This window comes from Electrona antarctica (assembly GCF_951216825.1).
Source record: "Electrona antarctica genome assembly, chromosome: 9".
Lineage (NCBI taxonomy): Eukaryota > Metazoa > Chordata > Actinopteri > Myctophiformes > Myctophidae > Electrona > Electrona antarctica.
Genome location: NC_136790.1, coordinates 38,495,615 through 38,521,862, shown reverse-complemented (window position 1 = coordinate 38,521,862; position 26,248 = coordinate 38,495,615). Strand labels below are relative to the sequence as shown.

Genomic DNA, 26,248 nt, shown 5'->3' with positions numbered 1-26,248 from the left:
AGCCTTGGTTGTTAAATCTCTCCAGATTCCAGTAGTGTTTAGCCTTGGTTGTTAAATCTCTCCAGATTCCAGTAGTGTTTAGCCTTGGTTGTTAAATCTCTCCAGATTCCAGTAGTGTTTAGCCTTGGTTGTTAAATCTCTCCAGATTCCAGTAGTGTTTAGCCTTGGTTGTTAAATCTCTCCAGATTCCAGTAGTGTTTAGCCTTGGTTGTTAAATCTCTCCAGATTCCACTAGTGTTTAGCCTTGGTTGTTAAATCTCTCCAGATTCCACTAGTGTTTAGCCTTGGTTGTTAAATCTCTCCAGATTCCAGTAGTGTTTAGCCTTGGTTGTTAAATCTCTCCAGATTCCAGTAGTATTAGCCTTGGTTGTTAAATCTTTGGAGTTGAACCTTATTGCCTGCCTGCTCGTCCTGCATTTGGGAAACTCCTACCCTGAAAACATGTTTATTTGCCTAGAAATTATTCACATTCCTTCACCTATTAAAATATAATAATAATAATGAAAAACAGGAGTCTTGGTTTTAATGGGAAATTGTAATATTTGGTCAGAATATAGTTGAAATGTGTGTATCACAACAATTTGTTATTGCTTAAATGAAGTGCCTTATTAAACAAACAAAAAACATTCAAGAGCCTCTGAGGCTTAGTTCAAAATGGGTGAATTTATTATTTAATAATTAATATTCTGCATTTATTAAATAGTAATAACAATAAAATAATAATACAACATCTAGCTAGTGTCCATGCTCTCTGCCAGGCCAACCACCTCTCCTCCACCTCCTCCCTGGAGGCTGTTGTAGATGGAGGCCATGTCTGGGTTGCTGTGGATCTGGTTGGCGAAGTCGGCCATGCTGGGGCTCCGCTCCACCTCAGGCACGGCCAGCAGGGCGGCGACAGCGCGCATGGCTGAGCGCCTCAACTCCTCCTGCTTCTCAAACTCCTGCTTCACCGAACCCGCTTTCACCTGGGAGAGAGAGGGGGGAGCGGGATTTAGAAGCGCTTGGAGTGTGTGTGTGTGTGTGTGTGTGTGTGTGTGTGTGTGTGTGTGTGTGTGTGAGTGTGTGTGTGTGTGTGTGTGTGTGTGTGTGTGTGTGTGTGTGTGTGTGTGTGTGTGTGTGTGTGTGTTGCATTCAATGTGGTATCCTATGTGAGCTGTGTGAGTAGGGTTGGCTGCCACTGATGCTGTGTGATGTAATGTGTAGACTAGTGTTGTGTTTAGATTTTAAGTGTGTGTATATGAGTTATTATTGTAATGTGTATACTTTTGTATAATGTTATATAGGGATTACATATGAGTTATATTCCTATACAGGACAGAATTGTTTTTTCCCCCCGATAGTTTATTGCGTAGCTGTTTTTATGGTTAAAAATATTTTTACAGTTCATGGCTTATATACAATTAAGAAAAGAGGGGTTGGCGTTAGGATTACACATTTTGAAGTTAGGTTTAGGGTTTGGACTACGGTTTGGACTACACACATTGTGAGCTTGGAGATTGACCCTAGCCCTAAAGCTGACTACGGTTAAAAATGGAAAATAATTATAGCTGCAAGCAGCGAAGGGGCCATAAAAGCTATAAAGAAACAAATCAACCATGCATTAGCAGTTAGACTGTTTGCGACACATTGCTTTCCAGCGTAAGAACTAAATTGTTCATGACCTTGATGGAATGAACCATGAACAAAATGTACTTGTGTAGCACCGTTGACATGATTGACTGAAACTGTGGAAACACTGCTGTGGAGCCTATAACTGCAAAATGCATAGATAAACCCAAAATGGATTCTTCTCTAGGGAAGAAGGACCAGCAGGTGAATTTATAGTTTGTCTTTGATATTTGAGAGCAAGATATAGAGAGGTGTGACGTCATCCCAAGACATCACACTCTTGTCCAAATTAGGCGCTTCTGCCCTTGAAGGGTTGTTTCTCCACAACACAAAATAACTGAAAATAAAGGCTTTCTAGACTAAATAAGAGGCATACTGTTTACTGTATGTTGTCTGTGTCATCTACGTTTCCAATTGTATTTTCTCCTTTGTCTATACAAAAACTTAATTAATGTCATTAGTTTGACTTAAAGGTCAAGGAGTCCTTGTCAGGAGTGGATAGAATGGATCATATAATTCATAAAATCATGTAAATGGGAGATCTAAAGGTCAGAGGTCCTTTGACGAATAACTGTGAGCTTCAGTTCTTGACCGTTTCCTATGACCCTCTAGCATATGAATGCCGAATTTCGTGGAAAGCAACAGCATCGAACTACCAGAACTGCAAAAAGTGGCGGAAGAAGAAAGAACTGTAGAAAAACTATAGGAGCCTTCGTCCCTTCGGGCTTGGTCCCTATAAATGGCATTCATAAAACCGACCTTCTTAACGTTGATGTTCCCACAAGTACAGTGTGTGTGTGTGTGTGTGTGCGTGCGTGCGTGCGTGCGTGCGTGCGTGCGTGCGTGCGTGCGTGCGTGCGTGCGTGCGTGCGTTAATGAATAAATACCTTGGCGGTACAGGTAGCTCTGAGCGGCTCCACCAGCCGGTCCAGTCTCTGTAGAACAGCACCAGGACACAGAGACACCAGTCTAGCTAACATCAGGAAGGTCAGCATCTACACACAGAATGAGGAGTGGGACAAAAAATAATACCATATATCGTAATGCTCCCCTCTTATCGTATCGATATACTGAGGATATTTTATTATTAAGAAAGCACTGTGCTAGTTAACATAAAATGCTTACCACCTTAATGTGTAAAGCTTTATATCGTTGCTGTCAGGCAGAAATCTCTCCATATTTTTGTGTTTTTTCATAAATTACTTGATCATCAAGGAAAAGTGTCAAAGTAGCAGATCTACAAGTGTGCTAGATCTAGATAGCTGTAGATCTGCTAGCTTGTAGATCTGCTACATTTTCAATTTTTTAATTTGAATCCTGAAAAGTAACAGTTTTGGACATCTGAGGTTTCCACCCGACAGAGACGATATTTCCTATGAATATAATTTGCACAGCAGATTTTAGTGAGGGATGTTTGACTCACTCTGATGTCATAGTGGTCTTTAAGGCCCTCCTCCACGTGGTCCAGGAACAGCAGGATGTCCAGCCCATCCAGACAGTTGTCCAGCAGAGTGTACATGCACTCAAATGCTGCTTTACGCACATCCAGACCATCATCCACTGTGTGCTTAAATGGACCCATCTCCACCTGTAACACACATGCACACGGATGCACGCGCGCCGCACACACACACACATACACACACACACACACACACACACACACACACACACACACACACACACACACACACACACACACACACACACACACACACACACACACACGGATGCATAACTGTAAACCCACAGACACGCACATTCCTTTGATATATTTTTTAAATATATTTTTTTTACAGTGTCCTGGTAGGATATAAACGAAGGGAAGGGAAAAAGACATGGAAAGGTAGGATTCAGACATGAAGCCTTTGCGTAATTCTTCCAACCTTACCTCTCTGATGAGGTCCTTCCTGACCTGGGTCTCCTTGTAGAGGTGAGGCAGCACTGTCGCTAGGAGACCGCGGATCAGGGAGGGCTTATTATGGGCTGCCGAGTTGAACATCACCAAGGCAACACGGCGCACGTTGATGTCATCATCCTTCAGCGTCTTCAGAAAATCTCCTGTCATGCAGAGAGGAAATCCTTACTATTTGTGTAGTGAGAGAATTGTGTATTTAGCCCATTAAGACTTGAAGGACATTAAATATCAATATCAACATGTCGCTATCTATGTTAGCAGGAAGCCAAAGGCAAAAAGATGTTCAAACTGTATACTTCAGTCTTGTTTACTTATCGAGTAATGAGTCATATTGTTATCGCAATATTCAATGGCCCGGTTTCCCAAAGGATATATGGTGTAAGAGGTATGGTGTAGTACATGCTCAGATGCCCTCTAGGCCGCACACAGAAGCCTGTGAACATAGACATTCCGTGCATAGATGTGCCACGCAATGGTAGGTCTCAGGCCTCAGGCCTGAGACCTGATTCTGAAATTTAATTTAATAATATTTGGACTGCTGGACAGCTGACAGTAGGCTCTCTTTACTCTTAAAAAAATATATATATATATTTATATATATTTATTTTTTTTAAGAGTAAAGAGAGCCTGTCAGCTGTCCAGTAGTCCAAATATTAGTAAATTAAATTTCAGAATGGTAGACCTGAGGCCTTGTGTGGCACATATGCACGGAATGTCTATGTTCACAGGCTTCTTCATGTCCACCGTAAGATGAACCTAAATAGGTTTGAATGGGGTTTCTATAGTGTAAGTATGTAGGACTAGTAGCATGCCAAAGTTTGTGCTATTGCCATTGAGAATGCATTGGGTGTTTAAGTAAAATAACTCAGAAACTACAAATCATTTCAAAGTAAAAAGTTCCAGCATGTGTCTCCACAGTAAGCTGAATTATAAAAAGTGTGAATGGAGTTTCTAGGTGAAAGTGCTTTTTTGACGTGCCAATATCTGCCATTGAGCCCCATTGTGAATTTCTCAAATTTGAAAGCACTATATTTCTAAAACTATGAAACATTTCAAAGATTTCTTTTCAGGCAAACATGTCCACCGTAAGATGAACCTAAATAGGTTTGAATGGGGTTTCTAGGTGTAAGTATGTAGGACTAGTATTGAAAAAATAAGTGTCCCATTGCTGAAAATAGTTTAAATGTACCTGGGGGGGCTTTGGAATAGGGAGGGGGGAGAAATGATGACAGGCAGTTTCCCGTATTTAACTTAAACGCCCAATGCATTCTCAATGGCAATAGCACAAACTTTGGCATGCTAGATCGTGTTGAGCTGGTCATTTTGAAAGTAGATCTCACGTCATAAATGTGTGGGCACCCCTGTCTTACACCATGTGTCCTTTGGGAAACCGGGCCAATAACGTTATCACATATTGCATGTTTTCCATACATTGTGCAGTCTGAGTACTGTGTACTGTAAGTTACCTATACATCCTTTGAGCAGTGCGTCTATGGGTGCAGGCTGGTCTATAATGGTGAATTTGACAGCAGTCACCACAGTGCTACGGGCCAATGGAGAGGCTGCAAAGAGTTGAGAGAGTTGATGGTGGTTTAAACATTTGTCATTTGCTGTTAGGAATAGGTGTACAGTATACACATGTAGGCAAGGGCAGCCTGGTAAAGCTTTTGAAGCAAATTATAGTGCTTTAAAGAAGAGCACGCACGCACACACCCACGCAGCACGTACACATAGAGCTGTTACGCTTCGGAAAGTTTACTTGCCGATTAATTGTCGCTCAAATAATTGCGATTAACGATTTGTTTGTCATTATGTGCACAGGGCAGATATGAGAAAAAACGTTTAATTTAAATACATGTAGTGGAAATAGCAGCTCTACAAGCTCAAAACATTTTGAGCTTGTAGATCTGCTATTACCCTATTTTCCAAAATGTTTGAAAATATACAAACATTTTTCATATGGAAACATGATAATTGTGTGACGCTTATGCAAAAAGTTATTACGATTATCTAAAATAATTGCGATTAGGTGATTTGCGTGATTCGCACGCACACACGCGCACACGCACGCACACACACACACACACACACACACACACACACACACACACACACACACACACACACACACACACACACACACACACACACACACACACACACACACACACACACACACACACACACACACACACACACACACACACACACACACACACACAGCCCTACCAGCAGTGAGTTGCTGTTTCAGTCTGGGCAGCAGTTGGTCAGGGTTGACTAAGGTGAGTTTGCCCAGACATTCTGCCACCAGGTTCCTGGTCCCCTCCTCTGGACACTGGCAGTTCTGGAATAACAGCGTCCAGACAGACTCCACATGGGGTGAGAGACTAGAGGCTGGACAGGCACTGGAAGGAGAGAGAGAGAGAGAGAGAGAGAGAGAGAGAGAGAGAGAGAGAGAGAGAGAGAGAGAGAGAGAGGAATAGAGAAGACATGAGAGAACAGAAGAATTAACATGCGATGATGTAATGAAAGTCAATGTGTTAGAGTCAAATTAAAGATGACAGTTGATTACAGTGAAAGAGAGCTGTTAAGAGAAATATACACTACACACACACACCTGATAACTTCTTTGAGAGAGTGCAGTAGCAGGTACTGTCGTCGAGGCTGAGCAGAGATCTCTTTGAGCAGGAATGGCAGGTAGTCAGGGAGACTGCCTACCGCCATGCTGCCTAATGCACATGACGCTGCCGTCTTCACCTACAGTACAACACATACATTAGCACATGGACAGAGATGGTCAGAAATACTAAGGCATAAGCAGAGCGGTTGCTTGCGGTGTCTGTTCCAGCACTCTATTTACTTGACCACTTACTCCACTGTTGGAATGCCTGAATTGTAAATTGCCATAACATTTTAGATTGTGTTGATTTCTCAGTTGCTGTATAAGCATTAGGTCTTATGCGGCAGCTGACCAATCTCCTTCTATCACGCCCCATGTCAAATAATGCCATGGTATGTCAATGACAATATGATATAAAAAAATAGATAATTCATTGAATTACACACAAAACAAATTTTAATGTAAATTTTCCGAAAAATGTCTAACTCCAAAATGTTCTCTTTATTCTGCTTATTAGCAATTAAATGTTTTGTTCTATTCAGACACATTCTAGTATTGTCTATACCTTTCATCGTTTTCAAGGAAAAATGTTTACTTTGTATAGCTGACTTTCTTTCATTGTGCTTGAGGCAAAAGAAATCATATGATAGTGTCGCCTGCTGAATATTGACACTTGTCAATTGTATGCTTGTAATGCTTGTAGATCGGCTGTTTTTGTCGATTTGCTGCAGTGTTGTAAACACTGGGTCAGACTTGCTCCCATTGCAAATTCGTTCAGCCTAGTGTCAATCGAATGTTTTGGTACTCGGGTCATCGGGGTCAGAGTACAGAGTACGAGTAGGCAGGGGTGGTATCGGGCCCAAGAGCTTATGGATCTGCTACTTTTGTTGCTTCTGTGTGACACTACAAGTATGATGAAGTAGGCCCAGTAGGGGCTGCCCGACAGCAACGATGCATAAAAGAGACACATTTGAAACCAAATCCCTGTTTAATAAACATGAGTACTGTGTGTATTCAGCTATAATCTACTGGATGTGAAGTCCTACCTCTTCACTAGGCGAGGAGAATGCCTCCAGGATGACTGCCTGTACCTCCTTACTGCCTCCCAGGCTGCCTCCCCTCCCCACCTCCCCCAGACACAACAGAGCCAGCACACGCACTGGTTCTGAAGAACTGGAGCTTTTCACCTGAACAGACCAAAGGACAATACAATGCAATGCAATGCAATGCAATACATGTGGACATTAGGAGGCAAGGTACAAAAACACATCTGTCTCTCTTCCTGTTTTGTGTGTATTTGAATGCACGCACGCACGCACGCACGCACGCACGCACGCACGCACACACACACACACACACACACACACACACACACACACACACACACACACACACACACACACACACACACACACACACACACACACACACACACACACACACACACACACACACCTCAAACCCACCTCCTGTATAAATGATGCCACCATGCCTGGTGTTTCTTTGGGACACACGGCGGACAGGGCAGCCACACAGCGAGCCACAGAGTGGTAGGACTGTCTGTGTAGGGCAGCAGTGTCTGGGTGTGACGGACCACTGTGGAAGGGCTCCGTAAGGGACTTCAACAACTGTCTGGAAGGAGAGGAGAGGAGAAGAGAGGTAAACATTACTTACTGTATGCCCCCCCCCACCCCACACACACCAAGGTTATTATAGTTAACTAAAACTAACGACAAAACTAAAAATTCTTTAACTGAACCAAATAAAACTAGAAAAGGAAAAGAAAAACGATAACTACACTGAAAAGAAAGAAAGAATGAATAAAGAAAGATAGAAAAAAAATAAAGTTAATACTGCCTCCCCCCGGAACTGGTTGTTCCTGGGAAAGTAGCGCCCAGAATTACAGCTTAGGCAACTGGCACCGGGTGAAAAATGGGTTACAAAAAAAAAGAGAGAAATAATACTTGTATCCCAGGTTGCTGGTTTTGGACTGCACCAGTGCTTGTAGGAAGTCCATTATGGCGGCCAGCGCTCCTCCCTGGAGCAGAGGAGAGTGGACCAGGCTAAAGACCCCAGGCAGCACAGAAGAGCCCATCTTAACCAGGCAGGATGGACAGGCACTGGCCATAGTGGTCAGCAGAGTGATGGACACCTGGAAAACACAATACAAACCACAAGTAAATTCTAATAATAATAATAGCTCAGATTTATATAGCGCTTTACATAAAGAAAAGTAAGGAACCAACTTTATTAAGAATAAAAACAAGTTAGAGATCAGTGCTAGATTAAACAGAGAAAGCCTATCTGTTACTACTTGGACTTGTGGTCCTTCAGGAGGTTGGCTTCACTGGACCTGGGGGAACGGGAGGGGACATAGGGTTCGAGAAGATCGGAGAGCAGGAGCCAGGTTGTTGAGTGCTTTGTAGGTGGTGAGCAGGATTTTGTAGTGAATAATTTGTTTGATGGGGAGACATTGCCTGCAAAGTCGTCGAGGCTAGGGCAAGTGCTACGGCAAGTGTTGCAGGCTATTGGAGTCTGAAGAGGTGAGTTTTCAGGCTACGGCGGAAGATTGGGAGTCAGTCTGCAATGGGAATAGTTTTGGAGCCAGGTCAATACCTGGGAGACATGCATGTCGCTCTCGTCCACCAGGGCGGGCAGCTCGACCAGCGCTGGCTCCAGGGTGGCGGGCTGGAAGGAGGAGGCGTGGTGGCAGACCAGCGTCGTCAGGCAGGTCAGCGTGGCAAGCTTCAACACACGCTGGTTCTTCCTCAGGAAGGAACCCAACACTGACAGAGTCTCGGGAAGGATGGAGGACAAGTCGATCTGGGAGAGACAAGAAAGAAAGACAGAAAGACAGAAAGACAGAAAGAAAGAAAGAAAGAAAGAAAGAAAGAAAGAAAGAAAGAAAGAAAGTTGCAGTGTATTTTGGCACCATCTGTCTGTTTGGAGTTAGAACAGCTGCAATACCGCTGGTACAGTACAGTACAGTACAGGAAACAAGCAGATCTGCAAGCTCACAACGTGTTGCATCGTGACGCGTTGAAAGCTTGTAGATATGGTTTGAAATAGTTTAACTGATTTCGATTCTACAGTATATTAACAACACGTTTTACTGGGGAACCCCCTGGAACCTGTAGAAACGGTAATTATAATAAAGCATTTATTGGGAGCTTTTGCAAAGTCACAGTGTGCAGACTTTTTTTATCTGACCCCCATGGAACCCCCTCAAGGACCCATGAGAGTCGGTGCATGGACCCCACTTTGTGAGAACCACTGTTTCATAGGACCACTGGTCTACGTTGGGACTTGTACCTTAAAAGAGAACGTGGAGATTGCATTGGGGGCTCTATCTTGCTCCACCCCTTAACCCTTGTCCCTAAACTTATTTGCCATTTTGTACTATTTTAAAGCATTTTAAAATGTTTTAAAATAGTAAAAAATGGCAAATATGTTTAGGCATAAGGGGTGGCACAAGATATAGGACTGGGACTTGTACCTTTAAAGAGGACATGGAGATAAGCGTGATGGTCCTGACGGCTGTCAGCCTGGTGATCTCGTTCTTCAACCTCTCCAGGAGGATGGCCAGCACATCCTTCAGCTCCCCCCCCAAATGGTCACCTAGGTGACACACCATGTGACCCATGCAGGAAATGGCCCTCTCTTTGACTTCCTGGTCAATGTCCGTGGCCTTCAGCCTCTTCAGAGTGGCTGAGAAGAGCTGAGGAATGGAACAGCATGAGGAAAAGTAGGAAATCAAATAATATACAGTAGGCCTACATCGTACCAGAATGGAGTGCCGGTAGTGTAGAGATGTAAACGTCTCTCTAATGTGATGCACATGCAGTCATCCTGCCCTGTCAGTCTAATTCTCATGATGATTGAACTTGAAGCATTTTCTTCATGATTCAAGAGAAGAAAGAGTTGAAGGAGAGAAGTGATAGAAAAGAGAAATAGAGAAGAGAAGAAAATTAGAGAAGAGAAGAGAAGAGAAGAGAAGAGAAGAGAAGAGAAGAGAAGAGAAGAGAAGAGAAGAGAAGAGAAGAGAAGAGAAGAGAATCCAGTCCACCTCTTTAACAAAGGGTTTGGGGTCAAATCCCCCCGCTGTGGATCCATTGTCCAGTGGTCTCATCACTCTGACCAGCTGCTGAGAGACGAGCAGGGCCTCAGAGGTGATCTTATAGAAGGTGTCGTCCACACAGCTCACTACTGGGGGCATCAGCACCTATGCGAGACAACGGTTGACGATGAGTGGAGAAACTGATGTCAAGCAATTCCATTTTAGAAAGGGTCATGATTGTAAACACCTCGTCCTGATCACTTCTAATCGTCTACAGTACATCAGCAGGTCTCAAACCTTTTCAGTACCCCCAAATTAATATTTATTTGGCTGCAGATCCCCATCTGAAAATATTTTGTGCATGGGACCCCCAATACAAGATTTATACTGTTAAAAGATTTCAAAAACGCAGATTTTTATGCTGGGCCCACTTTCAGAATAACTTTTCTACACTACTATTTTATACATGATTCTATTCACTACTGGATATTGTTTGTTTGTCATAGAGCTGTAGACAAATGGAGCAAGCTATGCAACCTGCATGTGTGGATGAAAGGCTCCAGGAGGATGAGACAGGAGAAGGACATGAAGGAAGGACAGAGCATCTATTCTCATGGTGGAGGAGGTGCACTTGTCTGTCAGAGAGAACACTATGCCTGGGAGGGGAGGAAGGAAGGAAGGAAGGATAAACGAAAAACATCATACTCGTGTGAAGTGAGGGGCTCCCTTATCATCAAACATCATCACATTCCGGCCAATCACAATAGGCGTCCTCACTTTTCTGAACCCTTTTATTAGAGTGTATCATATGTGTGCACGTGCTTACACATGCGTGAGTGCATGCAGGTTTGTACCAGGTATGAGTGCAGGTATATGCTGCTCCAGTGATCCTGGCACGGTGTGTGTGAGTTCAGTGAGCAGACAGAAACAGCCTTGTCTGGATTTAATGTTCTTCTCCTTCAACTGTCTGTGGAGGGCCTTCACTATGACTGGCACCTGGAAAGACACGCACAAAGACAATACTTGAAGTTCTCCACTAGATAACAAGTGTAAAGCCTAATTTATACTCTATTACATTGTGTCGCTCACCAAAAACAACAGATTTTCAACCTAAGTTAACGACGTGGGTTGAGCGACTTTCAACATTAGGAATATTTGTACTACATTGATTGATTGATTGAATACTTTATTAACATGCTCATTAACAGTAGGCTACAGGTAGTAGCCCCAGGGGCTTGTTTCCATTGTAACTCCCTGCAGCATCACAAACACAGGAAACAATCTCGGACAGGAATGAATGCATGCCTGTTTCTTCAACATGGTGACTGCTGGCTCTTCCTCCTTGCTCGCCCCATGGTCTGAGGCAGCCAGTGTGATGACCTTCTGCTGACCAGTACCCGCCCGGGTCTGTCTCAGGAGGGTGATGAAGGTGGCAAATATGTCCGCACGCACGTTTTCCTCACGCTCTTTGAAGCGAGCGAGCAGGGCTGGGCCCACAGAGGAGAAGAAGGAGAGGAGGAGGTCGCGGCGCGTGGCTATCAACGCCTCCAGGCACTTGACAGCGGAGCGACGCACCTTCCAGCTCATGTCGTCATCGTCGCTGTACTCGTCATCCGAGTCTGTTTTGGATTAATGTACATTATTAGACTGGTTTAGAACATGGGCAGGCAGGCAGGCAGGCAGGCAGGCAGGCAGGCAGGCAGACAGACAGACAGACAGACAGACAGACAGACAGACAGACAGACAGACAGACAGACAGACAGACAGACAGACAGACAGACAGACAGACCTTGGTCAAGCCCATCCTCTATGTCCATGCTATCTTCTTCCTCATCATCCTCATCATCACAGTTATAGTTGGGGTCAAAGGTCATGAACTTCAGACACAGCTCGATAACCTTGGGGATGTGGGGTGACATCTCCTTAGGACACCTGTCAATCAGCAGTGAAAAGAAATTGGACAGAGAGCCAGTGGTGATGTCACCCATGTATGTGGAGTCCAAGCCTTGAGTTTGCGTATGTGTGCATGCGTGCGTGGCTGCGTGCTAATGCGTGTTCTTTTATGTGTGTGTGTGTGTGTGTGTGTGTGTGTGTGTGTGTGTGTGTGTGTGTGTGTGTGTGTGTGTGTGTGTGTGTGTGTGCATATACCTGCGTATGAAGGCTTCAAAAGCTTGGAAGCAGTATTCTCTAAGCTCATCATCTTCCACACTAGTGAATTTCACCACCATGGGAATCAACTTCTCAAGGTGCTCACCTGTGACACAGTGACACACACGCACACACGCATGCACGCGCGCATGCATGCACACACACACACACACACACACACACACACACACACACACACACACACACACACACACACACACACACACACACATACACTCACACTCACACACACACCGTACACGCACGCACCAAACTAAAAATCAAACACACAGTTGCATAGTTTGTGAGGAGATAGGTTACAGAAATAATTTGGGATACAAAGTTACCATTTTGGGTGCAACGGTTGTTTTTGGAATGGGACTATGTATAATGTATATACTGTAGGTAGGCCTATGACAAGTCCACAAATCATAAAAAGTTGTATTAATTGGTATGGGTCACCAGACAAGGCTCAAGTTCTCTAATTAAGTCATGCAAAGCAGTGTATGGCAAATAATTCTTTAAAACTTTGAAATTGCAATTTCCATTATAGTAGGTCTATATATAATAAAGTTGGAGATATAGTTGGACCAATCTTTTTGCAACCCAAACCCCCCAAAAAGCCACAGATCTCACCAACGCGATGGCCTCCCTGTCGACTGACAGTTGCCAGACACTGAATGTATGTCCGCGTCAAAGATGTGGGCGGGCCCTTGGCCAGCTCAACCAATAGATGTTCGGTAAGCTGGGAGAAGAGGGCTGGGCTACAGCAAGGTACCAGGTGACCCAGAGCCAAGATGGAACGCTTCCGCACCGCCATTCTGGAGCTGGTTAACTGAGGGAACGCAGACAGACATGCATTAATTCAAATAAACAAACAAACAAACAAATAAATAAATAAGCACTGAATTAATGAAATATTAAACTGAAGATGATGCTTGAGTCCTTACACTATAAAGTTAAACAAACACAGAGGCCTGCACACAATATGCTGTATTGAAAAGAATTGCTTTCATTTAACATCACATGTTTGTTTGTTTGTCTGTCTGTTATCAGAAGGGTGTCTTGTCATGATTTGGCCCGGTGCCACTGATCTGCCGTTCAACCCCCTGATACGTTGGTCCGACGTACTAGCAGCTAGTCTACACTTTTCATATTACAAAATGAATAAATACAACACTTACACGTAGCCTACTCTAAACCATGATGAAATGCACCACAACACTTTCTGGACAGGCTGCCTCCTTGGCAAAGGTTTGCTTTCCACAGGGAACATATTTCTAGTTTTTAATTACTTACAGTATATCCAACTTTTACGTTACACATTCACACTCAGACACTTACCTGAGCCAATAAGCTGGACAGAAGAGAGCCATGGAAGCTGACAAGGGAACCACTCAACCTGGAATAAAAGTCAAAAGACCTCTTTGAACATCATACTGAAAAGGTCAGTTTACGAGGTAACTAAATAATAATACTGCAGCTGGGGGTAAAAGACACATTATACAACAGGTTGTTTCAAGGAAGCAATCTGATTGGTTGATGTAGCCAGAGCCGGATTTACCTTCCTGAGGGCCCCCGGGCTGGAGAAAATATGAGGGCCCCCCTTGGGGCGCGCGGCAGAGGCGCGCGTTCTGCGTTCTGCGATTTTTTTTTGGGCTATTTTGTTTTCATTTTGGGGTATACCCAGACCCCTAAAAAGAGAGGCAGGCAGGCAGAAGCTCTCAATGGTTTAACCATAATACAACTAAATACAATAACAATACACACATTTCACTTGAATTGGATTTCACTTTACAATTTTATAATTGTAAAGTCGGGGGCCTAGTCGGGGGCCCCCGGGCTTCAGCCCACCCTAGCCCAACGGTAAGTCCGGCTCTGGATGTAGCCATAGCCGTATTTCAACATTTTTGGTCATAGTGGCTACGTCTGTCATTAATACAGTAGGATTTATTTTTAGCGAATATCTTAGTTATAATGAAATTGAGTTGTCATGTTTTTTCAGGGAAACGAAATATAATCGCAATATTACACTCGAGGGTTGTGCTTTACCGTCATTAATGGCACTTCTGTGCTGCTTATGGGACTGGCCTCAGTCCGCCTCCACAAGCACAAGTGGGTGACATACGTGAGTCGGCTAAAAGGCTCAAACCCCTGATTGTATGACCCATAGATATAAAAAATAGATGCCTCATTGGCCGCTGCAGTTCGTTGGAGCCATGTGTGTCGACGGGAGGGCGGAACAATTTACACTGGGGGCGGAAGTGCGCCGGAAGTGTGGAAGGCACGCTACGTCACTCCGCCACTCAAGTGACTACTGGCCAATCACACCGCAACTTATCAGACCCGAACTTGCGCTCTTTGACGCACGCTCATGCTTCCGCTATGCATTGCAAGGAATCTCGGGAAAGCTTTGCCCCCTCTCGAGAACACACGCCCCAGAGCCGGAAGAGGCGTCTATCTTTATATGTTTATGGTAACTATTCAGCACCACTATGAGGCTGATTTGAAAATCAGAGGTTCTTCCTTGGCCTGTTCATGCTAAGCTTTATCGGTCCAACGTTGCTGGAGATTATCTGCTCGCAGACACACGGCCTTGGCAGAGACAATAAATAAAGCTAAATGTAATAGTTACCTCCCCAACATGTCTGACAGGATGTCCAGAGCCTCAAGCTGTACTGACACGTCTTCCTGTTTCCCCATCGCACCAATCAGCTGGCAGGTGATCTTCTTACACACGTTGACTGTCAGGGTCACACCTGGCAACCCAAGCACGCACATAAGGAACATTTGGAACAAAGCATCCTATGTAGAGAGCATTTTTTACGAGTTGGTGTTGGCTAGACCTCACTCTCGCATGCGGTAACTAACTAACAAAATCATAATATGTGTAAACTAGAAAAAGTACCCTTCTGGGCACAGGTCTCCACCAGGAGGATAGGAGTGTATGTGATGTTTGGCAAAATGTTTAGGAGTGATATAAACATGTTTGTTTGTTTTTTGCAACAATTTTCTTCATTGTGTTGAGGAAATGCAGAGTCAGATCACTCATAGCATCATAGAATTCTGGATGAGCAGGACATGTGCAGCATTTTGTACAAAACGGGCCACTCCTGAAGACTTTGGAAGGCAATCTTAGCCAATCAGTGTAGAATCTGAGAAATCAAAAAGACTCGTCTTGATCACATGACTACAGAGATCATGTATACCGGTTTGCATGAGATTTGGATGAAATCTGTGCGACTAATATAAACAATGTGTTTTGCAGAAATCGGCCTCATGGTGGCGCTATAACCGGCAGCTGTGGAGGGATGCAGGGAAAATGTTTTTCCATGCCTCTAGGGAGTGCGCATACAAAGTTGTACACAGAACGATGCAGTTATAGGTAAAAACAGGAATTGCCCTGTTATAGCGCCACCATGAGGCTGGTTTGGAAAATAAATTGTGTCATGTCGTCCTCAGCCTAGTGGAAATGTGCGTGTATAATTTCACGGAAAATGGAGTTGGAACAACAGATGTTCAGGAGGCGGAGAAACGCACATTGGCCCTGCCTTCATGCCACTCTCCGCCCTCCACGTCAATCTACCTGTCCCCATTTATACCTGCCCAGTACCACCCAGAATCCTCCATGTTTTCGCCCGCCTCGCTGCGTCGCACACTAGCCGCCTTCCCACAGGCTTCTCGCAATTTCGATTAATACCATTTCTTTACTTACCGTCGTCCACGGAACCAGCATTCTACCTCCTTCGTTCGTCATAACTCCCGCCGCCATATAGCCACGGCGTCCCCGTCCTCCACCCTCCAGCAACAACAACATCCTCCATCCACGGCTTCCAACTTCGCCCCCCGTTCGCCAGCGCTCCCGTTCCCGGTTCTGTACTTCCAACGCCACCCAGGCTCACCAACACGTTTGCTGCGGACACACAGACAGACGCCTCCCGCCCCAACTTTCAAAACCGGCACACCGCCACGACACGGGACCCTCGCCGATCAGATGACGTCTCCCACATGTCCAGAGTCACGCTGTTCGAGCCAAGCAGAATGATCCATCCGCCACACCACCGCAACAATTCACAAAGCTAAGTTTTTCATTCAACTGTCCTTCATTAAGCCACAGCGTAGCTCAGGGTTTCCATTCATGCCCGAAGTTTCACAACCTGACGCAGCCTGTCACGTCATCACTCCGTGACAGCTGCAACTAGGAGCAGTTCTTGCTGAAACCACACGGGGTCGCTGAAAGCCAGCTAACGGATTGCACTTCATAGTGCATTTCCCTGCGGCCATGCTTACACGCAGCATTTCATTAATGTTAACGGACTGCACTTCACAGTGCTTTCCCTGTAGCCAGGCTTCTTTGCAGTCTTTCATTCAGGCCTCAGCCTTTCTTTCAGCCTTTTTGTCCGTCAGATAGCCATGCTCCCCCCGTCCCCCCTCCTTCTCTCAGCTCGTACTCAGCTCGTACTCAGCATGTACTCAGCTCGTACTCAGCTCGTACTCAGCATGTACTCAGCTCGTACTCAGCTCGTACTCAGCATGTACCCAGCTCGTACTCAGCACGTACTCCCCTGCGTTGGCCCCGCCCACCTCTCCTCCGTTCTCCCCCGTCCCCCTCACCACGTACTCAGCATGTACTCAGCATGTACTCGGCATGTACACGCACGTACTCCGCATGTACTGCCCATGCGTTGGCCCCGCCCACCTCCCCCATCCCTACATCCCACTCAAACTTCCTCCGGCGCTCCTCAGGCTCCGCCTTCTCTTCCTTTCCCTTCCTCCTCGGGCCAGCCACCCTGCCAAACCCCGCTGCCACACCCAGTGGACCACACCCGCCGGTCGGGCTTGCCAAGCCAAGGGCTTACGACAGAAGAAGAGAAGGAGACACCCAGCGCCAGCGGACCACACCCGCCGGACGGGCTCGCCGCGAACGGAGCTGAAGGTCGAGGCCAAGGGCTTACGACAGAAGAAGAAGACACCCGGCGACGGCATCGTGTGGCTCCGCCCAACCCCCCCCCCCCTCTGTTCTCTCCTGTCCTCCTCCCCACGTAGCATGTGCTCAGCATGTACTCAGCATGTACTCAGCTTGAGTACATGCATGTACATGCTCGTACTCAGCATGTACCCCCCATGCTTTTGCCCCGCCCGCCCCCCGTCCGTTCTCTCCCGTCCCCCTCCCCACGTAGCATGTACTCAGCATGTACTCAGCTTGGGTGCATGCATGTACATGCTACGTGCCCCAGGCTCTGCCCGCCTTTCCCCAAGGCTCTGCCCGCCTTCCCCCAGGCTCTGCCCGCCTTCCCCCAGGCTCTACCCGCCTTCCCCCAGGCAATTGGCCCCGCCCACCCCCCCTCCGTTCCCTCCCGTCCCCCTCCCCACGTAGCATGTACTCAGCATGTACTCAGCTTGGGCGCATGCACGTACATGCTACGTGCCCCAGGCTCTGCCCGCCTTTCCCCAAGGCTCTGCCCGCCTTCTCCCAGGCCCTTGGCCCCGCCCACCTCTCCCTACATCCCACTCAAATTTCCTCCGTCCCTCCAACCTTTAGCGCAATCGTGGACAACCTGACCACCGGCGCTCCTCAGGCTCCGCCTTCTCTTCCTTTTCCCTTCCTCCTCGGGCCAGCCACCCTGCCAAACCCCGCTGCCACACCCAGTGGACCACACCCGCCGGACGGGTTGCCAAGCCAAGGGCTTACGACAGAAGAAGAGAAGGAGACACCCAGCGCCAGCGCATCACACCCGCCGGACGGGCTCGCCGCGAACGGAGCTGAACGTCGAAGCCAAGGGCTTACGACAGAAGAAGAAGACACCCAGCGGCGGCATCGCGTGGCTCCGCCCAACCCCCCCTCTGTTCTCTCCTGTCCTCCTCTTACGTCCCTCCATCCCCCCCAGGCTCTGCCCGCCTTCCCCCAGGCTCTGCCCGCCTTCCCCCAGGCTCTGCCCGCCTTCCCTCAGGCTCTGCCCGCCTTCCCCCAGGCTCTGCCCGCCTTCCCCCAGGCTCTGCCCGCCTTCACCCTGCCCCCTCCTACCCTACGCTGGCTCTCCCCAGTGTCCCCTCTACGCTGGCACTCCCCAGCGTTTCCTCTCCTTCTCTGTCTTCACAGCTAGTCCGGCGGCCGCCCCGCCCAACTCCCCTCCGCCCCCCCTCCCCCGTCCCCCCCCTCTCTCTCCACGGCCGGACCAGGGCAGCCCCGAGAGTGCCTGCCCCAGGAGATTCAGCCAGACCCTTCCCCCACGCTCGATCCGCCTTCCTCCCTTAATCCCATCCCCTGTTCTAGACCTTGCTCGTCCCTTTTGGGGATAAACAACGTCCGCACCAGATCTGCCATCATCCCCAGCCTTAGAACGGCCTTTCCCTTAATTAGTAGTCGCTCCCTGTTTCTCCTTTTGGGGATATCGTCCATGCGCACCGTAAGACGAACGCCTTACTACGAACGCCACACGACTAGTGCCATACGACCTCCTCCCCAAAGACTCCAGGGTCGGCGACCCCCCCGGAACCTACACATCTGCATTCATTCATCCTTCCTCCATCCCTCCATTTCCTCACTGTCAATAAATCCCTTAAACTTCCCAATGGTGTGTTTATTCCGACTAGTGAAATGGAGTTGGAACAACAGATGTTCAGGAGGCGGAGAAACGCACATTGGCCCTGCCTTCATGCCACTCTCCGCCCTCCACGTCAATCTACCTGTCCCCATTTATACCTGCCCAGTACCACCCAGAATCCTCCATGTTTTCGCCCGCCTCGTTGCGTCGCACACTAGCCGCCTTCCCACAGGCTTCTCGCAACCCACCCCCACCCCTTCACCTCCACAGCAGCTTCTCTCCCCGCTCCCCCCAAAGGAGCTTTTCCGGCACTAGAACCACTACATTCACCTTGCCAAAAGTGGATCAAACGATTAAAAACAAAACTCTCTCCTCTCCTTCTCAGGTTCCTGCTGGGGGATATCGTCCATGCGCACCGTAAGACGAACGCCTTACTACGAACGCCACACGACTAGTGCCATACGACCTCCTCCCCAAAGACTCCAGGGTCGGCGACCCCCCCGGAACCTACACATCTGCATTCATTCATCCTTCCTCCATTTCCTCACTGTCAATAAATCCCTTAAACTTCCCAATGGTGTGTTTATTCCGACTAGTGAATTGCACACTGTGTTTGTGATTTGTGGCATTTTGTTCGAAACGGACCAATCATGTGAGCTTTGGAAGCGAATCTTAGCCAATCAGGAAGGAAGATGGGAAATGGTGCAGATCTGTGTTGATCACATGACTATGGAGATAGTGTATACCGAATTGTGTGATGTATGGATAAAATGTGTACGAGTAATCTACAGAAATGTGTTTTGCCTAAATTGGCCTCATGGTGGCGCTATAACAGGCCGTTGAGGAATATTTGGGACAGAGGTTCGTCGTTGGCATCCAGGGAGTGTGTGTGCAAAGTTTGGCATGGATCGGGCCAACGGTGCCGGAGATTAGCTGGTAACAGACGGACGGAAGGAAGGAAGGACGGACGGACGCACGCACGCACACACACACACACACACGGACGGAGTGCAAAACATACTCTCTCCCCATGCCTTCGGCCTGGTGGAGACAATGAAGAATGAAGAAGATGTAGAGAGCATTTTTAGGAAGTATGGCTGCCTGCAGTGTCTCATTACTGTTGGAAGCATCGGATACATCAATCAAACTTAGTTTCCTTCACTAAGCAAGGTTTTGAGGTAACATCAAATGGGTCCATGGCCGGATATCCCTTAGGGCCATGCAGTGTAAAGTAAAATGACAAACAGAAGTTAAATGTCCAAATGTTATAGTTTCACACATGCCAGTAGTTACATTGTGTGAGAGGCTTGAGTGCGAAGGAAACCAGAGGCACAACTGTATCAAATTAAAGACAAATAATAGCAAGAAGAAGAAGTAGAAGGCGGAGGAAAAACGAACCAGATGAAGCGGGTGGGAGCTGGGCGATGACGGTCTTCAGTCCCATGCTGGAGATGTCTCTGAGCTGCTCCTTATCAGACAGCATGTTGGAGCACAGAGTATCCACCATGGTTTCCACCTGGTACTCCCTCACCTTGCTCACCAGAGGCGCCAGGCTACAAAGCAAAGGCATGCACCCAATTGATATATTGAAGTTTTCTTTTTAGTATTAATATCTGAGAGGTTTCTCAAGATCTGCATTTGCTAAATAGCCAATGAGTTCGTTAAATAGGGTCGCACCACTTGAGCACCACTGATATACGTACAGTAGCAACATGAGTTCTTCCAGAAAACTGTTAGGATTTAGAGTACATTTTTAGAATGGGCCTCTTCAGGTCTTAATGGATTAAAATAATCAGAGAGATATTTTACGCAGTGTACCCTACCATTTGACGGCCAGGTTTTGCACTTCCCCGTTCTTGTCCTCCAGCAGTGTGAGCAGCATGGAGACCACCTTCCTCTCACTGTCCTCATCAAGCTTCATACTGTCCTTCTGCAACTCCAGCATCAGGTCGTTGGTCGCCATGAATCTGCCGTACACACACACACACAAAGAAATGTCTCTGTCACGCATGTCTCTCTGTGTCTATGAACCTGCCATACACACACACACACAATGAACTGTCTATGTCACCGTGTGACGCATGTCTCCCTGTCTCCATGAACCTGCCGTACACACGCGCACGCACACACGCACGCACGCACGCACGCACGCACACACGCACGCACACACGCACGCACACACACACAAGACATGTCTCAGTCACGCACACACACACAAGACATGTCTCAGTATGTCATACTGTCTCCATGAACGTCCTACTAGTATGAAAAAAAGACACACACACACACACACACACACACACACACACACACACACACACACACACACACACACACACACATAACCAGTGAAGAACAAGATATTGACATATTCTCTGTGTCCCCCCTTCTATACATAGTGTATGCTACAGAGTAGCATACACTATGTAGCTTTAAATGTAGGTTATGAATCACTATTATGATTGTCAAAAAGTGTCACCTCACTTTGTCATGCTAACAAGTTGCTGTATCATGCTTACCTAAAATCTTTGTCTGTTGATGTCATTTTCTCCAACAGGTTGGAGATGTAGAAAGATACATTAGACATCTTGGTAGTTTTACAACTGTCACAGCTAATAAGCAATTATTTAATATTTAAATCAAAATATAATAAAGCATGTATTTCAGTCAGACAACATGGCGAGGCTGCAGAGGGGACAGCAGTTCACTGACAAAGTAGAGTAGCTGGGAACTTGACACTTGTTGGACAACATAAAAATAGACATGGAGAACAGCCCATGTCAGTGGTTGTCAAAGTGGGGTCCGGGGACTCCCACAGGTCCTAGGGGATTCCAGGGGGTGCACCACCCAGCCAAATTAGTTGATATAGCAATGTACACACACATTGCATTGCTGAAAGTATATCATTTTGGTATATTAATCCATATGTCAATGTTGTTGTTTTTTCCACTGACCAAGGCTGGATAGACAAAATGTTCGTTCATTCGACATGTAGTCATGTTACTCATCTATGACATTACCTAAAGAAGGAAACTCACTCTGTGAGTGGACCCATTACGTTTATAAATGTTGTTGTTGATCATTAATCATGTTTATGCTTAAAGGCGGAACCTCGAATATCATGCTCCACCCGGACGGACATGTTGACGCGTGACACCGGAAGCGGCTCCTGTGGACCTGCGTGTATAGCAAAAGGGTCAAATCAGAAATATGGGGAGGGGATGGGCCATAAATTCTTCCCATAGAGATTTACACAAATATTTATATAAATTATTTTAAGCCTAGGATCAAGGATCTAGGATCGGTGTGTGGAACTGCTGGCTGCCTTAATAGTGGGTGAAATCTATAGATTTTGGCGCATAAATAATATTTTAGCAGCTTTTACTGTATGTGCCACATACTGTACACTGTAGGCTATAAAACAAAATCACACACGTGTGAAGTGAGGGGCGCTCTCATCATCGTACATCATCATGGTGTAAAATAGACTCTATGCCTATTTGCTCAGACACTATTCATTTCTCCATTCATTGTCAATGGGAATTTCATCTTTGTGTAGGACAAAAATAGACACTAAGCCGATTTGCTCAGATACATATGACGTGGCAGAAATAGCAGCACCCAGACACAAATCATCTTGACTACAGAGATAATGTGTACCGATGTGCGACAAAATATGTAGGAGTAATATATATAGCACGAGCACACAATAGTTCTCTAAAGTCAATTCTTTTGGCATCTAACTACTTCCACATACTTTGTACAGTATGTGCAACAATGCAACAGCACATGTTACGCATTGAACATGGTCCTTTCCCCTTCTTCCAGGAGAAGGTCTCTAGTCTGAATTTCCACCGATCATTGAAGGTCTGGTTATTGGGGTAGTAACCACCAAATATGTACAGGTCTCCATTGTAGGTAAAGGCTGATTATCACATCTTTCAGTAAGAACCTGTGCAGGTGTGTTCAGCCTGAAGTGGTTGGTCTCTGTGTCTGTTTTTTATATTTAATAAATGCAGAAGATTAATTATCTAATCTAATAATTAAAGTCACCAATTTTGAACTACAGGCCTAAGCTTCAGGCTTTTGAATGTTTTTTGTTTGTTTTTGTTTAATAAGGCACTTCATTTAAGCAATAACAAATTGTTGTGATACACACATTTCAACTATTCTGAACAAATATTACAATTTCCCATTTAAACCAAGACTCCTGTTTTTCATTATTATTATTTTATTAGGTGAAGGAATGTGAATAATTTCTATGCAAATAAACAAGTTGTGGAATAGGACACAAATGCATGATGAGCAGGCAGGCAAGGTTCAATTTGATTTAACAACCAACAAAGGAATCAAAGGCTGACAAAACTTAAACAAGAATTCAAACTGGTAACACAGAAGACTAAACACTACTACGAAATAGTGCTAGCTGTGAGTATGTGTACTCTACTGTGTGCGTGCGTGCGTGCGTGCGTGCGTGCGTGCGTGCGTGCGTGCACAGATGGAAACTTACATCTGCAGACGTGTGTTACATGCAGTGACCACAGGTAACAGCAGTAAACTGGCAGACACAGCTACTATAGCAATGGTCTGCCATACAGCCATAGTGATTACTGGTAGGCCTACCTGAAAATACAAACTACAGATATGAAAATGTTGACGTTGACTACATTTCTTGGCACGAGGATGTGGTTGTGGTCAAAAATAGCAGCGCTGTGGATGATAGCAGAGATAATAAATAATTTGATGCAAACTGTTTCAACAGTTTGCATCAAATGTTATGACTCACAGTAGGCTGCAGAGATAGGATCCAAAAAAAAGCACGCACATCTCAGGAAATTCTACAGGTGCTGAACAAAAAAAAGAAACGTTGCTTAATAAAGTTTCCTGGGAGCTCATACACAGTGTGTGGACAACCCTTCTTTTTCATCACAGTAGGCTGCAAACACGGTGCTTTAAACTCCACCATGCACAAAAAGGTTAAAATGTTGCTAATTTCAGAACACCTACACTTTATGCTTTGTTAACCGGTGTCACCAAAGCGTCTGTAGGCCTACTTATAGCCCCCTCCATTTTCCCCTCAACACCAAAGTTTGTAGATCTGTAGAACTTTAGAACAATGCAAGGTCTCCATCTTGGTGCAGGGACATCCTAAGTTAATTTATTTTACATGTTGGGATTCTCAATATAAAATGGATTACAATAATGTCTACGGGCTTGGGAAACCGAAGGTTCCCGCGGTTTGATCCTGAACACTGAACCGCTAACTGTTCCTGATGAGCAGGTTGATGCCTTGCATGGTTTACTCAGCAATGAATGGGCCTCTATTCTATGGGGACCTACCACGTGCCACAGGTCAAGGACAAGGTCCGAGGGAGAAGAATGATGAGGCTGGCTGAGCACTGTGTTAGGCACCCGGTATTGGTGGCAAGCAAACTGACTGTGGCAGCCAACCCAGGGCACAGCAGCCAGGAAGGAAAAGAGGCCCACCACTACTTAAGTGACAGTGCTACACTGCTACCAACACTGCAGAGCTCAAGACCCTGATGCTAGGAGGAGGGCACTCAGGGCAGTGATTCAGGGGTCCTGAGTGTTGGCTAGTTTGCAGCCCATCATGTGAATGGATGAATATAATGCACATTGTAAAGTGCTTTGGAAAAGGCTATATAAATGCACCGTCCATTATACAATACATGTTCAGTTTTCTAAAAACAAACAAAACCAAACAAACAAGGCCACATTAATTGCCACATCACCCGCCATTTTGAATTATCTGAAAAACAGTTAAAATCTATCTCCTCTCAGGATCTTTGATCAAAATGCATGAAAACTTCTACACGTGAACTTTGGACACATACGGACAAAAAGTAATTAATTTAAGTATTCTTTTTTTAAAGTGAAAAATGACATTTTTATGAGCCAATGAAAATGGCTGTTTTATGAATATTCTTCTTCTGCCCCTAATACATACAGCGTCATATGCGTATGGAACTTTATAGTATGGCCAAAAAGCACTGAAACCAGTCTTACTCCAATTGGTCAAAGGGGGGCGCTATAGCATTTTTTTTTTAAATGAAACCTTTGAACAGGCATAAGCATAACTCATGCCTCGCTTGGCTAAAAGTCATGGCACTTGTTTCCACATGTTCCTCTTGACTCACGGGTAACACATCTGTCACTTTGACCAATAAGCTCCGCCCTCAGATATTCCGCCATTTTGAGCAGTTTGAAAAATGCTTATACCTGATTTTCTGCCTGGATTTTTGAGCAATTTGCATGAAATGTTCTACACACAATCTATGGACCATTAGGCCTACCTGAAATCCCAGTTGAAGAGAAGTTTGTACGTGAAAACATTTATCAAATCAAATCAAATCAAATCAAACACTGTAATGGATAAAGACATCCCCAAAACCAGGACACACATAATTGTCATCAAAAACACTAAATTATTTTGCTGTTTACAACTGATCGTGTCTGGATAGTGGAGTCAGTATAGCTCTTGCCTTTGGACCACGAGGTCATGGGTTCAAATCTGGGTACTGACAACTCAGCATATGAGCAACTGACCCTGTCACAATTACATGGTCTTCTTTTTCTCAAGCAGATAATGGATGGAGCCCGCACACCACAGGTACAAGAAAGACATTCTTTATTGAGAATTCTGACGTTTCGATATATTTGATCTTCATCAGGTCATGTGAACATACACAAAAGTTTGTACTTTTATAATAAGGGAGTGCCCCCATTATCCAATCAAAACACCACATTTTGGTGCCCCTCCTGTCACTGCAGGTGTGACACGTCAACCCTGAGTGAGTAGGTGGGGACCCAGACATTTTAATGTAATCTGTTCGGAAATTTTAGTGCACACCAATTAAAAACATTTTAAAAAACATTTTAAAAACATACGGATATATACCATATAACATATGGATACTCATTTCACCAATACATCAAATCAAGATCTCACAAATCCTGTCTACTAGGTCTGTGGACTTTTACATTTACAATGTTTTTCTTTTTGTTGTATTGCCAAATCAGGCAACTCTGGCAACAAAACAGAAGAACGGAAAAATACTGATGTAAAATAGTATACTATGGAGAAAATATAAAGCACAATCAAGAGAACAACAAAGAAACTACAGAAAGAAACCAAAAAATATATATACTGTACACACCAAATGTTATAAATGGCACATATGCACCAGGTTGGATTAATTCAACCTTTGAAGGTTGGCCACCTTTGAAGAGAAGCTTAGAAGGGTACCACATATAAACCATATTTTTTTACAAAAAAACAAAACAATTGTGGAGAAGCAGAGCTTCACTCCAACAAACCAAAAAAGGTTTCT

The 26,248-nt window shown here is 45.5% G+C and overlaps 1 protein-coding gene across 1 annotated transcript; it reads right to left on the bottom strand.

The window, feature by feature from the left end:
• Positions 1-523: 523 nt before the first annotated feature.
• LOC306929609 (cullin-associated NEDD8-dissociated protein 1-like) lies at positions 524-21,598 on the bottom strand. The gene is made up of 24 exons (XM_079510204.1): positions 21,416-21,598; positions 20,720-20,863; positions 20,295-20,449; positions 14,987-15,110; positions 13,696-13,753; positions 12,988-13,186; positions 12,352-12,457; positions 11,993-12,135; positions 11,509-11,822; positions 11,058-11,199; positions 10,741-10,859; positions 10,213-10,368; positions 9,643-9,864; positions 8,763-8,969; positions 8,111-8,298; positions 7,613-7,778; positions 7,193-7,333; positions 6,144-6,283; positions 5,756-5,931; positions 4,993-5,088; positions 3,500-3,669; positions 3,032-3,196; positions 2,496-2,603; positions 524-965 (listed from the first exon to the last, which is right to left on the bottom strand). The coding sequence occupies exons 1-24, from the start codon at positions 21,481-21,483 to the stop codon at positions 732-734; spliced, it is 3,741 nt and encodes a 1,246-aa protein (XP_079366330.1). The 5' UTR covers positions 21,484-21,598; the 3' UTR covers positions 524-731.
• Between the last annotated feature and the right edge of the window lie 4,650 nt (positions 21,599-26,248).

What these genes read in the sequence shown, in the direction of transcription:
- LOC306929609 (XM_079510204.1), bottom strand. Translation starts at nt 21,483, where the DNA reads ATGTCTAATGTATCTTTCTACATCTCCAACCTGTTGGAGAAAATGACA. An exon ending in ACAGGGAGGCCATCGCGTTG is followed by an intron (nt 12,458 to 12,987) that starts GTGAGATCTGTG and finishes ACTGTGTCACAG; the next exon opens with GTGAGCACCTTGAGAAGTTG. An exon ending in GGAAGGACCTCATCAGAGAG is followed by an intron (nt 3,197 to 3,499) that starts GTAAGGTTGGAA and finishes TGTGTGTTACAG; the next exon opens with GTGGAGATGGGTCCATTTAA.